General features: G+C 37.9%; 2 protein-coding genes and 1 long non-coding RNA gene across 6 annotated transcripts in view; 2 read left to right on the plus strand and 1 right to left on the minus strand.

Moving 5' to 3' along the window:
- Positions 1 to 210: 210 nt before the first annotated feature.
- LOC120313856 (GSK3B interacting protein) lies at positions 211 to 4308 on the plus strand. Its single transcript, XM_039356209.1, has 3 exons — positions 211 to 428; positions 2044 to 2296; positions 2650 to 4308. The coding sequence occupies exons 1-3, from the start codon at positions 376 to 378 to the stop codon at positions 2809 to 2811; spliced, it is 468 nt and encodes a 155-aa protein (XP_039212143.1). The 5' UTR covers positions 211 to 375; the 3' UTR covers positions 2812 to 4308.
- Positions 4309 to 4462: 154 nt separating this feature from the next.
- The window catches only part of AK7 (adenylate kinase 7), a 30553-nt gene continuing 20802 nt past the window's right edge, over positions 4463 to 14213 (plus strand). For all 4 annotated transcript variants that reach the window (XM_039356203.1, XM_039356205.1, XM_039356204.1 and 1 more), the window contains exons 1-7: positions 4463 to 5018; positions 8165 to 8350; positions 9458 to 9566; positions 10261 to 10355; positions 10617 to 10727; positions 11952 to 12035; positions 12987 to 13075. In XM_039356203.1, coding sequence (XP_039212137.1) covers positions 4617 to 5018; positions 8165 to 8350; positions 9458 to 9566; positions 10261 to 10355; positions 10617 to 10727; positions 11952 to 12035; positions 12987 to 13075 — 1076 coding nt within the window. In that variant the 5' untranslated portion in view covers positions 4463 to 4616. The remainder of the gene's footprint in view (positions 5019 to 8164; positions 8351 to 9457; positions 9567 to 10260; positions 10356 to 10616; positions 10728 to 11951; positions 12036 to 12986; positions 13076 to 14213) is intronic.
- The window catches only part of LOC120313857, a 33080-nt gene continuing 23948 nt past the window's right edge, over positions 5082 to 14213 (minus strand). Inside the window, exons 2-3 of the long non-coding RNA XR_005558269.1 lie at positions 8130 to 8261; positions 5082 to 5165 (exon numbers count right to left, since the gene is read on the minus strand). This is a non-coding gene — a long non-coding RNA (uncharacterized LOC120313857). The remainder of the gene's footprint in view (positions 5166 to 8129; positions 8262 to 14213) is intronic.

Raw genomic sequence — 14213 nt, forward strand, 5'->3', positions numbered from 1 at the left:
GGAGATTAATGCAAGTGTTAGTTTATAACGGCTATTTGTTTTAAAGTTTTTAAATGCAATGAAATATGCAGTAAAATCATCATGTACTTAGGTTATCCTTAATTAAATACATTCCTAGCTCCTCTCCATACGAATTCTCGTCTCTGCGGTCCTAGAATTCCCCTCCTAAACCACGTGGAAGCGCCATTGGCACCGGAAGTGCCGTTGTTGTTTTCCAGGCCAACAGTCGTTAGTGACCGTGGCACGTGACAGCTTGGAGAGTGGGAACAGGCGAGCAGAGTCGCCTTGCGATTTACCGGCTTTCCGTGGAGGGGTTAGCTGTTCGGAGCGGAGAGGCTTATCATCTCCGTAGTGAAGGGGCCAGGAGCAATTCTCATGCAAGACCGATTCGACGAGCAGACGCCGAAGGAGAATGGATATGCATATGGGTAGATATGCCGTCGCGATAGGAGCGCGCGCGCGGGGGGGAAATCATCTGGAGGGGGGTGGTGGTTACACGGGAGACCGCGGGGATGGCGATGCAACGGTTCAGTGCAATGTCGGAGAGAAAGGAGCATCCGCTGCCGGCATCTGCCCTGCGTTAGTCACTCTCCACCTGGGATCTTCCAGAGATGTTGGGACTACAACTTTCACGATTTCTAGAGAAAAAGGGAAGTTTCTCCGCCTCATTTGTGGTGTGTCGGCCCGAGAGTGTCCTTTATGCATTCGTATAGATGCTTTGCAACTGTACATGTGTTGCCAATGTATGAATATTCTCATTTAGTTTACCGACGCTTCACTGATAGTGTTACCTCCCTAGCTGGGTAATAAAACATCGGCAAGTCAACAACCAAGTTCAGAAAGCACCAGAGGCTCCCCCTGTTCAACCTTACTTACATATATTCCATTGTTCTCAGGTTGCATGGGGAGCGGGAGTTGTGCCAGGCAAGAAATGCTGAGAAAGGGTTATGGGGTTGATGAGAAATATGGGCCTCTGGATTGTAGGATATCAGCAGCTCTTGGAGAGTGATAATAATAATGATAGAGTTGGAAGGGACCTCGGAGGTCATCTAGTCCAACCCCCTGCTCAGGCAGGAAACCCTATACCATTTCGGACAAATGGCTGTCCAGTTTCTTCTTAAAAACTTCCAGTGTTGGTGCATTCACCGCTTCTGAGGCAGGTTGTTCCACTGGTTAATTGTTCTAATTGTCAGGAAGTTTCTCCTTAGTTCTAGGTTGCTTCTCTCTTTGGTTAGTTTCCACCCATTGCTCCTTGTCCTGCCTTCAAGCACTTTGGAAAATAGCTTGACTCCCTCTTCTCTGTGGCAGCCCCTGAGATATTGGAACACTGCTATCATGTCCCCCCTCGTCCTTCTCTTCGTTAAACTAGATATACCCAATTCCAGCAACTGTTCCTTATATGTTTTAGCCTCCAGTCCCCTAATCATCTTTGTTGCTCTTCTCTGTACTCTTTCTAGAGTCTCAACATCTTTTTTACATCTTGGTGACCAAAACTGGATGCAGTATTCCAAGTGTGGCCTTACCAAGGCATTATAAAGTGGTATTAATACTTCACGTGATCTTGATTCTGTCCCTCTGTTAATGCAGCCTAGCACTGTGTTGGCTTTTTTTGGCAGCTGCAGCACACTGCTGGCTCATAAGGGAGTGGCCTATAAAACAGAAGGTTGCAAACATGCCTGTACAGGAAATAGTAATAAACGATGAGGTTAAATAGAAGAAAGAGGAGGTAGCCTACTCTGTGTTGAATACACTGTTGGCTGATTAATTTGTTCAGAACCAATGAGTGCACCAAAAGCTTGCACTTTGAAATCATGAAATTAAAATTTAAGTGATTATTTCAAAACTTTAAAAAACTTTTTTTTAAAAAAAATCTGTGAGCTATTTGGAATATCATGTTGCCTAAATATTGTTGAATTATAATTAAAGTTCTAGATTTTCTGAAAATTCACATCACATTTAGAAATGTATTAAACGTTCTGGCTGAATAAATGCAAGAGGTCTTTAGATTTGTACTAAATATTATACATATATTTTTGTGTGCAGAATGGAGACTGATTATAATTCCATGGATGAATCCAATAACAGTGAGACTGAGAACCAGTCTGAATTCAAGGATTTTGAAGATGTGAAGGACATGAGAATAGAAGCAGAAGCTGTTGTGAATGATGTTTTGTTTGCTGTGAGCAACATGTTTGTCTCTAAAAGTCTCCCATGTGTTGAAGATGTAGCATACATCAATGTGGAAACTAGGGAAAAGAACAGATATTGCCTGGAGCTAACAGAAGCAGGACTCAGGGTAATGTTCCTTTTGCATATATATTTTTAAGTATTTGCTGCAGACTAGTAAACAATAGTACATTGTTACAAAAGCAGTCTACTTCCTTTTCCTTAAGTTCCAAATATTTTATATAGAAAATTTCCAGTAATCAGTAATTTGATGCAAATTACCCCATTTACTGTAGCTATAAAAATCCATGAAATATATCTTTAGTATTAGTCAGTTCTTGAGAATTCCGTGTTATTGGTTGTCTTTTAAATATCCAAAGGGGAAAAAAGCTCAGTAGAACATTTTATGTCATTTTACTTTATCCACGTGTTTATATTGTGTTGGATCCTTTCTTACTTTTGAAATGTATTTTTCTTTTGTAGGTGGTTGCTTATGATTTTGACCAAGTGGATGACAGTTTACAGAATCCCTACCATGAGACTGTCTACTCTTTGTTAGACTCAGTTAGTCCAGCATATCGAGAAGCTTTTGGAAATGCATTACTTCAAAGACTAGAAGCTTTGGAAAGTGATGGGCAGTCCTGATTGAATCTACAACCCAAAAATGTTGTAACTGAGAATTTTGAACAGCTTATACTGAGAACTGGCAAAGGAATACTTTATCTTGCATTTCTTGCTTTTAAAATACTTGTTCTACTAGTTGTAAAGGCACTACCTTCGTAATTGATGTTGTTCTCAGTAAATAAGTCAATTTGTTCTCAAAATTTCAAACAAAGTTATAGTTCTTGGTTAATTTTTTTTCAAGTGGTTGAATAACGTTTCAGTTTTAATCTGTATTAAATCAGTTCTTAATTTTATTAATAACTGCAGTTGACATTAAATATTTGTAACAAGATAATGCTTATTCAAAATTTGCACAATAGTGTTTTCCAAGACTAACTAGTTTTATGAAGAACAGAAAATTGCCTTGCCAAACTTAGTAAAATAGATTTTTCATTTACAATATTTATTTCAAATTTGTTGTGCATTCTCTAACTCACTAGGATATCATAATGAATGCTCTTAAATTGTATAATAAGATACACTCATAAACATTTTAAGTCCAATACTTATTAGCAGTAAAAAGCAGTGTTTATTGTATGGGTTGCAAACTGAATACTGAACAGAAGCTGAATTGTTGGCATAATGAATGTATTCATCAGTTGAAATACAAATGGTATAAGCACAAAGATAAGGAACTAAAAAAGTGCATTCTTCATAAAGCTCCATCTTTCTTACAGTTTTTGCTAAAATGGAATACATATTTACAGTTTAAATGTTTACATAATGTACAGTATATTGGAAAGTATTTTGCACGCCTTAATATATTCCCAGTTACTAAATATTTCTATATTACCTTTAAGTATTTTAGCCATTGTTTTAAATTAATGTACAAAACAATATTAACTCAAAACCAAAGAGTCAAGTTGGATTTGAATTGAGAGAACAATTAGGTACCTAAATATGAAATTTGCTAACAGTGCTGCTGTAATGTTTTGTTTTTAATTTTTACTGCTTACAAAAAAGGCCTGTTTTTAAATGAAAGTTTATGTATAACATAGTAGCACTGTGCAGCGATACATTTTGCTATATAATGATAACATTCCTAGTTCTCAGACAGATGAACTTCATAGTTTGAAGGACTTAAATGTCTTGCGCCTTTGAATCTATTTGGGTGTTAGATATCTTAGCTGAGAATTAGTCCAGGAATTTACATTTTTAATTGTTATAATGCTGTATTTCATTTTGTACATTTGTTTAAAAATATGAAGTGCACAAATGAGTACATATATGCTCACATTTAGATTTATAGGAGGAAATGTACTTTACATAGCTGACTTTGTTTTCCTTTGTGAATAACCTAGCCATGTTTATTGTTTACTTATTTATGTTAGAGGCTGTACATTTAAATAAAGGCACATAAATGATCTGTACAATGGGTCTTGTACTCTTAGGACCCCTTCCCTCTTTTAAAAATTGAGCTTTTGTTTGTATAGGTTATATTTATCAATATTTACGATATTAAAAATTACAATTGATGCATTCACTGCCTCTATCATTTCTCATAATAATTAGAAGGGATTTTAATACTGAATTATTTTTCAAAATAGACTGGCAAATAATTTTGATTTTGAGGACCTCTGAGAAGGGTGCTAAGATTAAGAAAAATTGATAACAGAGTAATAAATGTAGCCAGTGTTTCTGATTAGATGTACATACAAGGGTTGGACAGATGGATGGCTGAGCTTGTTTCTTCCCAATTATTATCCCTCTGTTTCCCTACATGCTAAAATCTGCACCCAAAATTAAGTTGGATTGATGTTTCAGAAGGATGCTCTTAGCTCTCGAGGATGGTTGGACTGCAGCTTTCGACCCTGGGCGTTCGGACTGCGATTGAGGAACGGTGCGGTCCATCGAGATATGATAGTTACCTGATTCCCCAACTCCGACACGCCGACTTGTTATCGAGGAGACCCCGCTTTGGAGGCTGGCGTAGCGGAGGACAGAGGTCCTTCCGTTTCAGTCTGAAGCCCCGCCCACTTCTCGTCTTTCGCTACTTGCCCTTTGCTCTTCCTCCCATTCCTTTGCCGATGCCAGCGCGTGACTCGGTTGCCCAGCAACCTCCGGGCACTTTGTCAACGGCAACCATGTCGGACGAAGAGGAGGCGGTGGCGGAGGCAGAAGAGATCATTCGCAGCCAGAGGATCTTCCTCAACCATTTGGACAGCTATGGCGGCAGAAACATTGGGAAGGTGGGGGCGCAAGGATGCATTGCTCAGAAACGGGAGGGGGGGGTGGTCGTCCGCTTCGGGGCACGCCGCGGACCCGCCAGATGCATCTCCATCGCAGCAAAGTTACGGGAAAGTCTCACTCGACTGAATGGATGACATCATCATTACCTGTAGAGAGGGTTGGAAAGGAGAGGAAGCACTGGGGAAAGAGTCCACTCGGCTTTTTTCTAGTCATGATATATAAGTTATCACTCTTTCAATAGGTTGATTGTATGGGAAGGAGTGAGAAAGGAAATGAGAGATGTCTGAATATTTGTTGGACTTTGATAGTTGATGGCATAAGTTCAATACAAAATATCCTACTTTTCCTATAGTCATTCAAAGTAGCCAATTTTTCCAATCCCCAATATTCAGTGAGATAGTCTGTAGTAATAAGATTAGGGATTGGGCTGACAGCATTCAAGGATCTTCCCAATGTTTTAATCTCTAAATCCCACTGTCTCTGTATTTGAAGTAAAATATTTATCTTCAAAACAGTTTACTAAGTGATTATATATCAATTAGAGTTTTACATGTTTTGGGAGCCCTCCATCTGCTGTTTATCTGCAGGAAGTCAGTTAGTCATCATGAACCCTGTATATTCTGCTCTAGGGGATAAGCAATTCTTATGAAGAGTGTAATTGTTTGATATGAATCAAAAAAGAGCAATGAAAAGAAAAAATCAACGTTAGACATCATATTTTCTACCCAAATTAGGCCTTTCTCTTATGTTGCTTTTAACCAAATACAGTATTTTCATGGCTTTTTCTTTTATCTCCTGCCAAATCCCTAGATCTTATTTCATTCTTAAAAACTTATTTATTAAATTTCATTCTTAAAAACTTATTTATTAAATGTATATGCTGGCCATCTTGCTGTCATATAACTCTGAGCTGCTTACAACTTAACAAAAATAGTATTGCGAAACATTAAAACAGTAAGGATAAAAACAGAATTAACACAGTTAACTAAGTCAAAAGGGTATACAATGGGTTAAAGGTGGAACCTTCTATTTAGTCCAATAACCACTTCCAAAATGGCACACCCATATCTGGACCACAGAACAACCTGTAAGCCATATTTTAAGGCCTTTTTGGAAGGCTAAAGAAGGTGGAGATGGATCTCATATTAAGAGGTACAGTGTTCCAAAGGGTGGGAGCCAGGATAGAAAAGGCTCTCCTCTAAGACTCTGCCAACCATATATTGTGAAGGAGATTAAACCTTGTGGCTTTTTCATATTCATATCTATATCATTGTGTTTCCCCCCCCCCCTTCTGGGACAGGATTTTAATTATTTGTATCTTTTATTTTTCACATTTTTGAATTGCCCATGTCTCTCAATATATAACATACTTGCAATGATTTATTCAATTAATTCATCAAAAGTTCTAGTGTTAATCCACACCCATTGACTAAAAACAGGGGAGTTTGCACAAGATTATAAGCTAAAATGTGGTTATCTAGCTTCTCATGCAAACATGCTATCCTATATATTCTCCAATACTTCATTAAAGCCAGGACTCAACTCCCCCTTAACAATGTACATAACTGAACGTGGTAGTGTAGGTAGCTGCAAGTTAGTGAAGATATAATTGTACAATGAAACACAGGTCATTCAGTTTCTTACATTACGGCAACAACATGATTGGAGGGAGTTTGATTGTGAAGGGGGGGGGTTTCTGTAATCAGGAACTGTTACTGAGATACTGTGATATGAATAGCTATTTGTTGAATTGGGCTATAGCTTGGGATATTGCTTTTGCACCAATTCTTGCTCCATATTCTTTTCTGAATTTCTGGAACTGATACTTAGGCTCAAAATACAGAATTTCCACTGTTGGGGAATTCTACCCTTCCTGTCTAGAGGTTGGTTCTTAGGAGTTCATGTCTTCCATGAGCTTATCTCAAATAATGTCAGGCCTATCACATGTAGTGGTCATATAGCCCTTTTTTTTCTGAACAGTTGTGTGATCTAGAGATGTTTTCTATCACCCCATTTACATCCTGATCATTTGCAATTGCTGGTCACCTGTGACTTTCATGGAGTGATGGCATTTATTCAGATAGTCTGATAGATCCATTTAATTTTCAAAGAGATGCTTGGGGATTTTCCCAACCTTCTGGTGAACAACCAAGATCTGGACATTATTGCCTTCAAATGACTTCTTTTTGGGATTCAGTTGGTTGATGCTTTGATTCACTGAGGCCTTCCAGGAAATGAAAAACCAGAAACAATGGCTAGAGTATGCCTACTCCAAAACAGCATTGGCCAAACCTATCACAACATCCAGGGAGAAGCTATGTATACAGTCACATTTGTCAGAGCTTTGGGAGAACTTAATTAGAAGATGCTGATTTTTTGGGACAATTACAGTGTTTTGGAACAGCCTCCCAACTGAGGTCGGGCTATCTTCTTTACTTCTACAAAAATGTTGAAGATGGAAGTATTTTGAAGACAGTTGCAATAATAATTATAATTGCTTTTAATCAGATTGTGGAATTTCAACATCTTATTTTCTCTATACAGTAGGCCATTCAGAAAAATTGATTACAGCAGGGTAGAGGTTTACAAATGATGGCTGAAGGCTTAATGTTTTTTTTATTGAACAAGAATAGATAGCAAAAAGAGAAAATAAGAGTGCATAAGATCTCGTATCAACTTGTTCTTTTGAGAGAGAGAGAGAGAGAGAGGGAGGGAGAGAGAATTTATTATTTTAACAAGGTTGCCCAGTTTATATATCATAACTCTGAGTGACTTACAGTAAAATAACTAAAACATAAAAGGAGGAAATATGTAAAAAGAAATCTTACGAAACAACACCTGGGACTCTAAAATACCATTCTGAAATAGAAAACAATTGTTGGGCTCCAATCAGACCCTACCCCAGTGTTCCAGGGAAAAGCCAGCTGTTTAAGTCTTTCTGGAAGGCTAGAAGGGTGATGCCTGCCAGACCTCAGGGAGAGTGTGGGAGGCACACTCCTAGGTTACAGCACTGAGAAAGGTAGGTAGGTAGATAGATAGATAGATAGATAGATAGATAGATAGATAGATAGATAGATAGATAGATGAAATAATGAATAACACTGAATTACCTTTCACCATCTTATTATTTATTGTACATTGTAAGTATCTGGCCAATTGTATTGTTGGAGCCTCCTTGGAAGAAATACCAGAGGAAGAGGAAGAAGATGAGGAAGGAAAATCAGTTGTTGAAACTGGGCCTCCTAAACCAAAAGAAGGAATATATCAAATAGTGGGAACTCTTTCACAGGCAGAGAATACAAAACCAGATTTTGCCACGGAAGTATATACAGTAAGTATTCAATTTGTTGAATAAAATTCTGGATGTGCATTTGATTCACATAGAATTTTTTTTAATTGCAGGATCTTACAATATAAAGCAGCAAAAGAAAGTATATGGTGAATATAGGTATTCTTGGGTAGGGAAAGGAGTAACAAATGATAAACAGTGTATTATGATAATACAGATTTCAGCCATTTTTTACATACACTTCAATATTACATGTCAATGAAAACCAGAGGGTAGAGTTTGTGTTGCAATTGCAAGCTTCATTCTGACAATTCTCCTGATTCAATGGACACTTGGCCATAAAGTCCTTATCGCCTGGTCAGTGCAAGGATTCAAATTTAAGTATCACATATATATGACTGCATCAGTGAAGAGGTACCCAGTTCCTTGATCTAGTGAATAATCCCTCTGCTGAACTGCTCTAATTGTTAGAGAGTTTCCCAAATGTTCAATTTTCCTAACGTTTTCCTAATGTTCAATATACTTTCTGTAGTTTAAGGCCTTAAACTTAAAACTTTTTAAGTTTAAGGCCATTATTCTGGATTTTGCTCTTTGAGACAATAGAAAACAGATCTTCACCTTATTTATGACAACAAGACAGGGTCTTAAAAGTGCCATTACATCATCTTCACAATCTGTTCTTTGCTCTTAGGAGGAGGGTGTTGGTGCCTTGAGTTTTATATAAAATATATATTAAAAGGTGGAAAATAAATAAATAAATAAATAAATAATGTGCTTTGCCAGTGGAATTATTATTTTTGGAAACTATATTGCACTTATACATGTTCAGACAATACATGTCTTTTCAGAAGTTGTTTCATATACAGCTTATTCATATGCTTATTTTATATGCATGCTGTGTTATGAAATTTTTAAAAATCCTGTAATTTGCATTCCATACCTCTGCAATGCTTTCCTTGTTGCATTCCATTTTATATTTCATACTGATTTGATGATAAATCACTGAAAAACTACAGTTTTAAAGCTAGCCATAATTATGCCAAATTTTATCTTTGGTAGTTAAATTCAGTTAGGCAATGAGAGATTTATATCAGATGAATATCAATGGGAAAAATCCACAATAACCTAAGATAAATTGCTTATTTTTAGACAACTTCTCGAGATGAGTTGCTAGCTCGCATGTTAGAATGTGATATCATTATTTATAACATTTCTGAAGACCCAAAAGAAATTGAGGAGGCAACCTGGGCAGCAACAGGTCAGTCAATTTGTTCTTTAAATAGTAGGGAAAATGTAATAATCTCATATTAGCAAACTTGTTTAGCTAATCTAGTTTAGCAAATAAAGCATTAAATTATAAAAAATTTCCTTAAATCCTTCAGAAATTCACTTGGGCGTATCTTGCTGTTCTTTTTCCTTATTTTTTAATTTGTGCTAAATGTATAGTATCTTAAGACATTAATACTGAGTGACTATTTGTCCAGTGACACTGCTGGATTAAATGGCTTGATTCAAGTGCACAGGTGAACTTTAGCAGTGCTTATCATAATGCTTAAATTGGAATGCATAGGATAAGTTCCTTGTGATGTGATAGAGGATTATCATATGCTACTTAAGTCATAGGTTTTCAAACTCACTCCAGCTTCAAAATTATCCTGTATAATCATATGAAGTACTGTAAGCAGAAAGCAGTCAAGTGTGAAATACTGATATGTGTGTATCATAGTCTTCGTGAATGGATTACAATATGTCTTCTGCAATAAAGCACTCTTCATATATAGCTACATTGACCCCACCAACAAGTGATGGGTGAGCATTATAGGAATTTGACAATACATTATTTAGTACAGTAATGCTATTCTTTGTGTAGTACTGGGGAAAGATAAAGCCCATCGATATTTGTGATAAGGTATAAATTTAAACATTTTCTATTTATATTAACCTATAAACAGCATTACACGCAGAATCAAAACACTTTGAAAAGCAGAAATTATTTATTCTTCTATCAACAATAATGACATGGGCACGAAGCAAGCCTCTTGATCCGGTGAGTGATGGAAAAAACAAACAAATAATACAATATAATTAATTTTACTGATTTGTTTTCTACCGACCTGAAAACTCAGATTAATTATTGCTATCACATACCATCTTTCAGATAAGCCACTGAGAGGTCTTGATAGTATTGAGCTTAAATATTTCTCCCCATTAAGATTTGAAAATCCTTCAGATGAAATGTATTAAAAACATGAGAGATTTTCAATGTTCACATTAAGAAAATCATCCTCTGTCTATGTATTCCATCCAGGAAGATCCAGAAATACCTTTTACTGAAGAAGACTATCGTAGAAGAAAACCCCATCTTAATTTTATGGAACACATCAATGCTGAAAAAACCATTATCAAACTTGGGAAAACAGTAAGCATTAACACAAAAGGTTGTATATTTCCAAGCTTTATAGAATCCAAGTCCAAGGATTCCATTGCCTCTAGAGCTGGGGTGTCAAACTCAATTTCACTGAGGGCCACATCAGCATTGCGGTTGCCCTGGGGGGGTCAGGTGGGTGTGGCCAGAGTGGGTGTGGCCTACTGGGTGGGTGTGGCCAGTTCTACATCATTCGCGTCAAGGGTGCCTATGGGGCCCTGGGCAGGAGTGGGACAGATCTGAGGGTCTCTCACAGAAGGGGGTGGGACCGGGGCAAGTGCCAAGGCATGGTCCACTGGGGCAAGTGCCAAAATAGCCACCATAAATTTGTACATTGGCTCCCAGCTAGCCTGGGCCAAGGCCAAGGCAGCGGGGGCCGTTCCCTCACTGTTTCCAGGATGGCTTCGCGGGCCACATGAAACCACTTCGCGGGCCGCATCCGGCCCCCGGGCTTGTGTTTGACATGTCTGCTCTAGAGGCTCTTTCTGACTCTTTCACTTAGAAAGAATAAATGCTATAAATATTTTATCTTCTGCAAGTAGATCAAGGGTCCAAACTTTGCAGTATCATGATCCCCTAAAATAGTAAATGGATGTGATCATCATGAATAAAACTATCAATTTCACTAAGATTAGGATTAGATAATGTATATAGCTTTTAATAATTAAATGGTTCCCAAACTTTCTGGTAGTAGGAACTATCCACTTACCCTCATGCATGTACAATTTTTCAAAGTCATCCTTGCAAAGTTCAAGACAGAAGTACTGTCAAAGGATTTAGTTTTGTAAGCTCCCTCTGATGTTCACAACTCCCTGCAAGACTGAGACCAATAATCTGAGAACCTCTAAAGAAGTCCCCCCCCCCAAAAAAAATACTGTGCAGTGATAGCACCATCCTTTCATTGGCTAACAAGAATAGAGGCTATTGAAAGTAAGGAACTGTCAGGAAGTAAAAATGATTGAAGTTATCTACTGAAATATCTGGTTATTTTGAAGATTGGCCTGACTATTAGCCCTTGCCTCTTAAATTGAACATTTTAAATTTCTAAACAGGACTTTTTTTTTCTTCTCAGCCCAAGTACTTCTTTTATCTCCATCCAGTTTGCTGTTCTAATTTATTCTCTTCTACCTTATTACATGGGTTGTTAAAGTAGAAATGAATTCAATTACTTTTCTAAATTTCTTTGAATAGAGACATTTTTTTAATCTTTCTCCCCAGAACAAAAACAAATTTGGCACATATGTTGTTGCTTCAGGTGTTCAGTATGGAGCTGAAGAAAGACTTCTCCACTACTTTTTTAAGGTAATGTATTACAAAATTAATATTGTACAACTTATCCAGAAAGAACATATCTAACCTAACAGATTAGAATGACTAGTTAATCCCAGCACAGCCTTCTAATGGAGCTTTTTTAAACCAGCAGATGGCAATAGCTATAGAGTGCATTCCCTGAAACTGCAGCCTCCTTCATCATTAAATGGAACCCTAGAGCAGTGGTTCTCAATCTTTTTAGACTGGCGACCCCGGTCATAAGCAGGCGGCGCGCATGCGCGGCGCCCCCCCTGCGCAGCACACATGCACGGCGCCCCTCCCTGCGTGGCGTGCATGCGCGGCGGTGCCCCATGCGCTCCCCCTGCACGGCGTGCATGCGTGGTGGCGCCCCCCTGCGCAGCGCGCATGCACGGCGCCGCCCCCTGCGCCGGCTGAGAAAAAAATGGCGGATCGCATTGTTTGGCGACCCCCGTGAAATGGTCGTTCCACCCCAAATGGGGTCGCGACCCACAGGTCGAGAACCGCTGCCCTAGAGGCTTTCAGAAATGTATTTATTATTACATTACATGTAGTTTTAATCACATTAAAACATTTATTTCTATCCTGGCTAAATCTATTTATTTTGGCTTACCTACTTTTGAAATATGGTCCATGACAAGTCATTCAATACCGAAGTGCTGCCTTCAACCCAAAACAGTTTTGTACTCCTTGTCTAAGGTATTCCCATTCATGGTTCCTAATCTACCTCACCCACCATAAAAAAGCCAAGATACATTTTGCAATCATGCATTTTCTCTATCATTTGTAGTTGTAATTTCTTGTCATTTAATGGCTGTTTATAATACAGCCAGACATAGTATTCAAGTTCTACAAACCTGTCATTAATGTGGTCCTTTTCATTGCTAAGCTACCTTAAGGGAATGATACAAAAATGTACTACTATATATATGGTAGATTAAGCCACTTTGTAAATATTTGCAGTTATCTTGGCTTGGGGAGACTCCTATAATACCATGTTTTGGAGATGGACGAAATGTGGTTCCAACCATTCATATTACTGACTTAGCAGCGTAAGTATACTTTTTTTCTTTTTTGCTGTACAGGTAGTTGTTGACTTACAACCATTCATTTAGTGACAGTTCAAAGATACACTGTTGTAGCATCCCTCTAGTCTTGTGATCAAAATTTGAGCACTTGACAACTGGCATGTATTTATGACAGTTGCACTGTCCTGGGGTCATATGATCATCATTTTGAATTTCCCAGTTGTCTTCTGTCAAGCAAAGTCAAGGGGAGAACCCAAATTCACTTAACAACTGATTCACTTAGCAACTGCAGTGATTTACTTAACAACTATTGTAAAATAGTATGGTATGGGAGCAGCTCTGTAGCAGACAAAAAAGCTCTTCAGAGAATTATTAAAACTGCCCAGAATATTATCGGACTCCAGCTACCAGCCCTGGACAACATCTTCGAATCTTGCTGTTTGAGGAAGTTGCATAACATTCTCAGAGACTCTTCCCACCCTGCTTACAATCTCTTTGGACCGATGCCTTCTGGCAGAAGATATAGAACATTTAAAACTTGGACCACACGTTTTCTGAATAGTTTTTATCCCAGAGCTATAATTGCACTTAATAATGAACTAAAAGGCCACCATTAGTGGACCGAGTATTACTTGGTCTGTTGGGTGGATGTTTGGGCGGTTTTAGGGGTGGGGAATTGTGGTGGGTGGGAGTGTGTTTGGGGATTATGTGTGTGGGACCTGGTCTTTGGGTATCACGTAAACTTTGTTGTACGTGTATACTGTGTATACACATACAATGACAATAAAGTTTATTATTATTATTATTATTAAAAAAGGTCATAGAATAGGGCACCAGTCACTTAACAACTGTCTTGCTTAGCAACAAAAATTTTATGGCCGTAAGTCAAGGGCTATCTGTATCCCAGAACTTCAGAATTTTGCTGATGTCTTCCTTGTGGCACTATTGAAACTAATAACATGTTCCCTTCATTCATGGTAGTGAATCAGTTACGATGTTCTTCACCTTGAGTTATGTGTAAAAATAATAAAGACGAGATACAAATAAATAAAATATAAACAAGCTTTAAGCCTTTTTGTAAGTTTCCAAATTGATTTATTTTAATTTACAGATCCCTGCACTTTAAAAACATCCATGAAAAAGAATGTTGCCTAATGCCAAA

Source organism: Crotalus tigris, unplaced genomic scaffold (assembly GCF_016545835.1).
Source record: "Crotalus tigris isolate CLP2741 ecotype Arizona unplaced genomic scaffold, ASM1654583v1 scf7180000018806.1695572, whole genome shotgun sequence".
In the NCBI taxonomy this organism is placed as follows: Eukaryota; Metazoa; Chordata; class Lepidosauria; order Squamata; family Viperidae; genus Crotalus; species Crotalus tigris.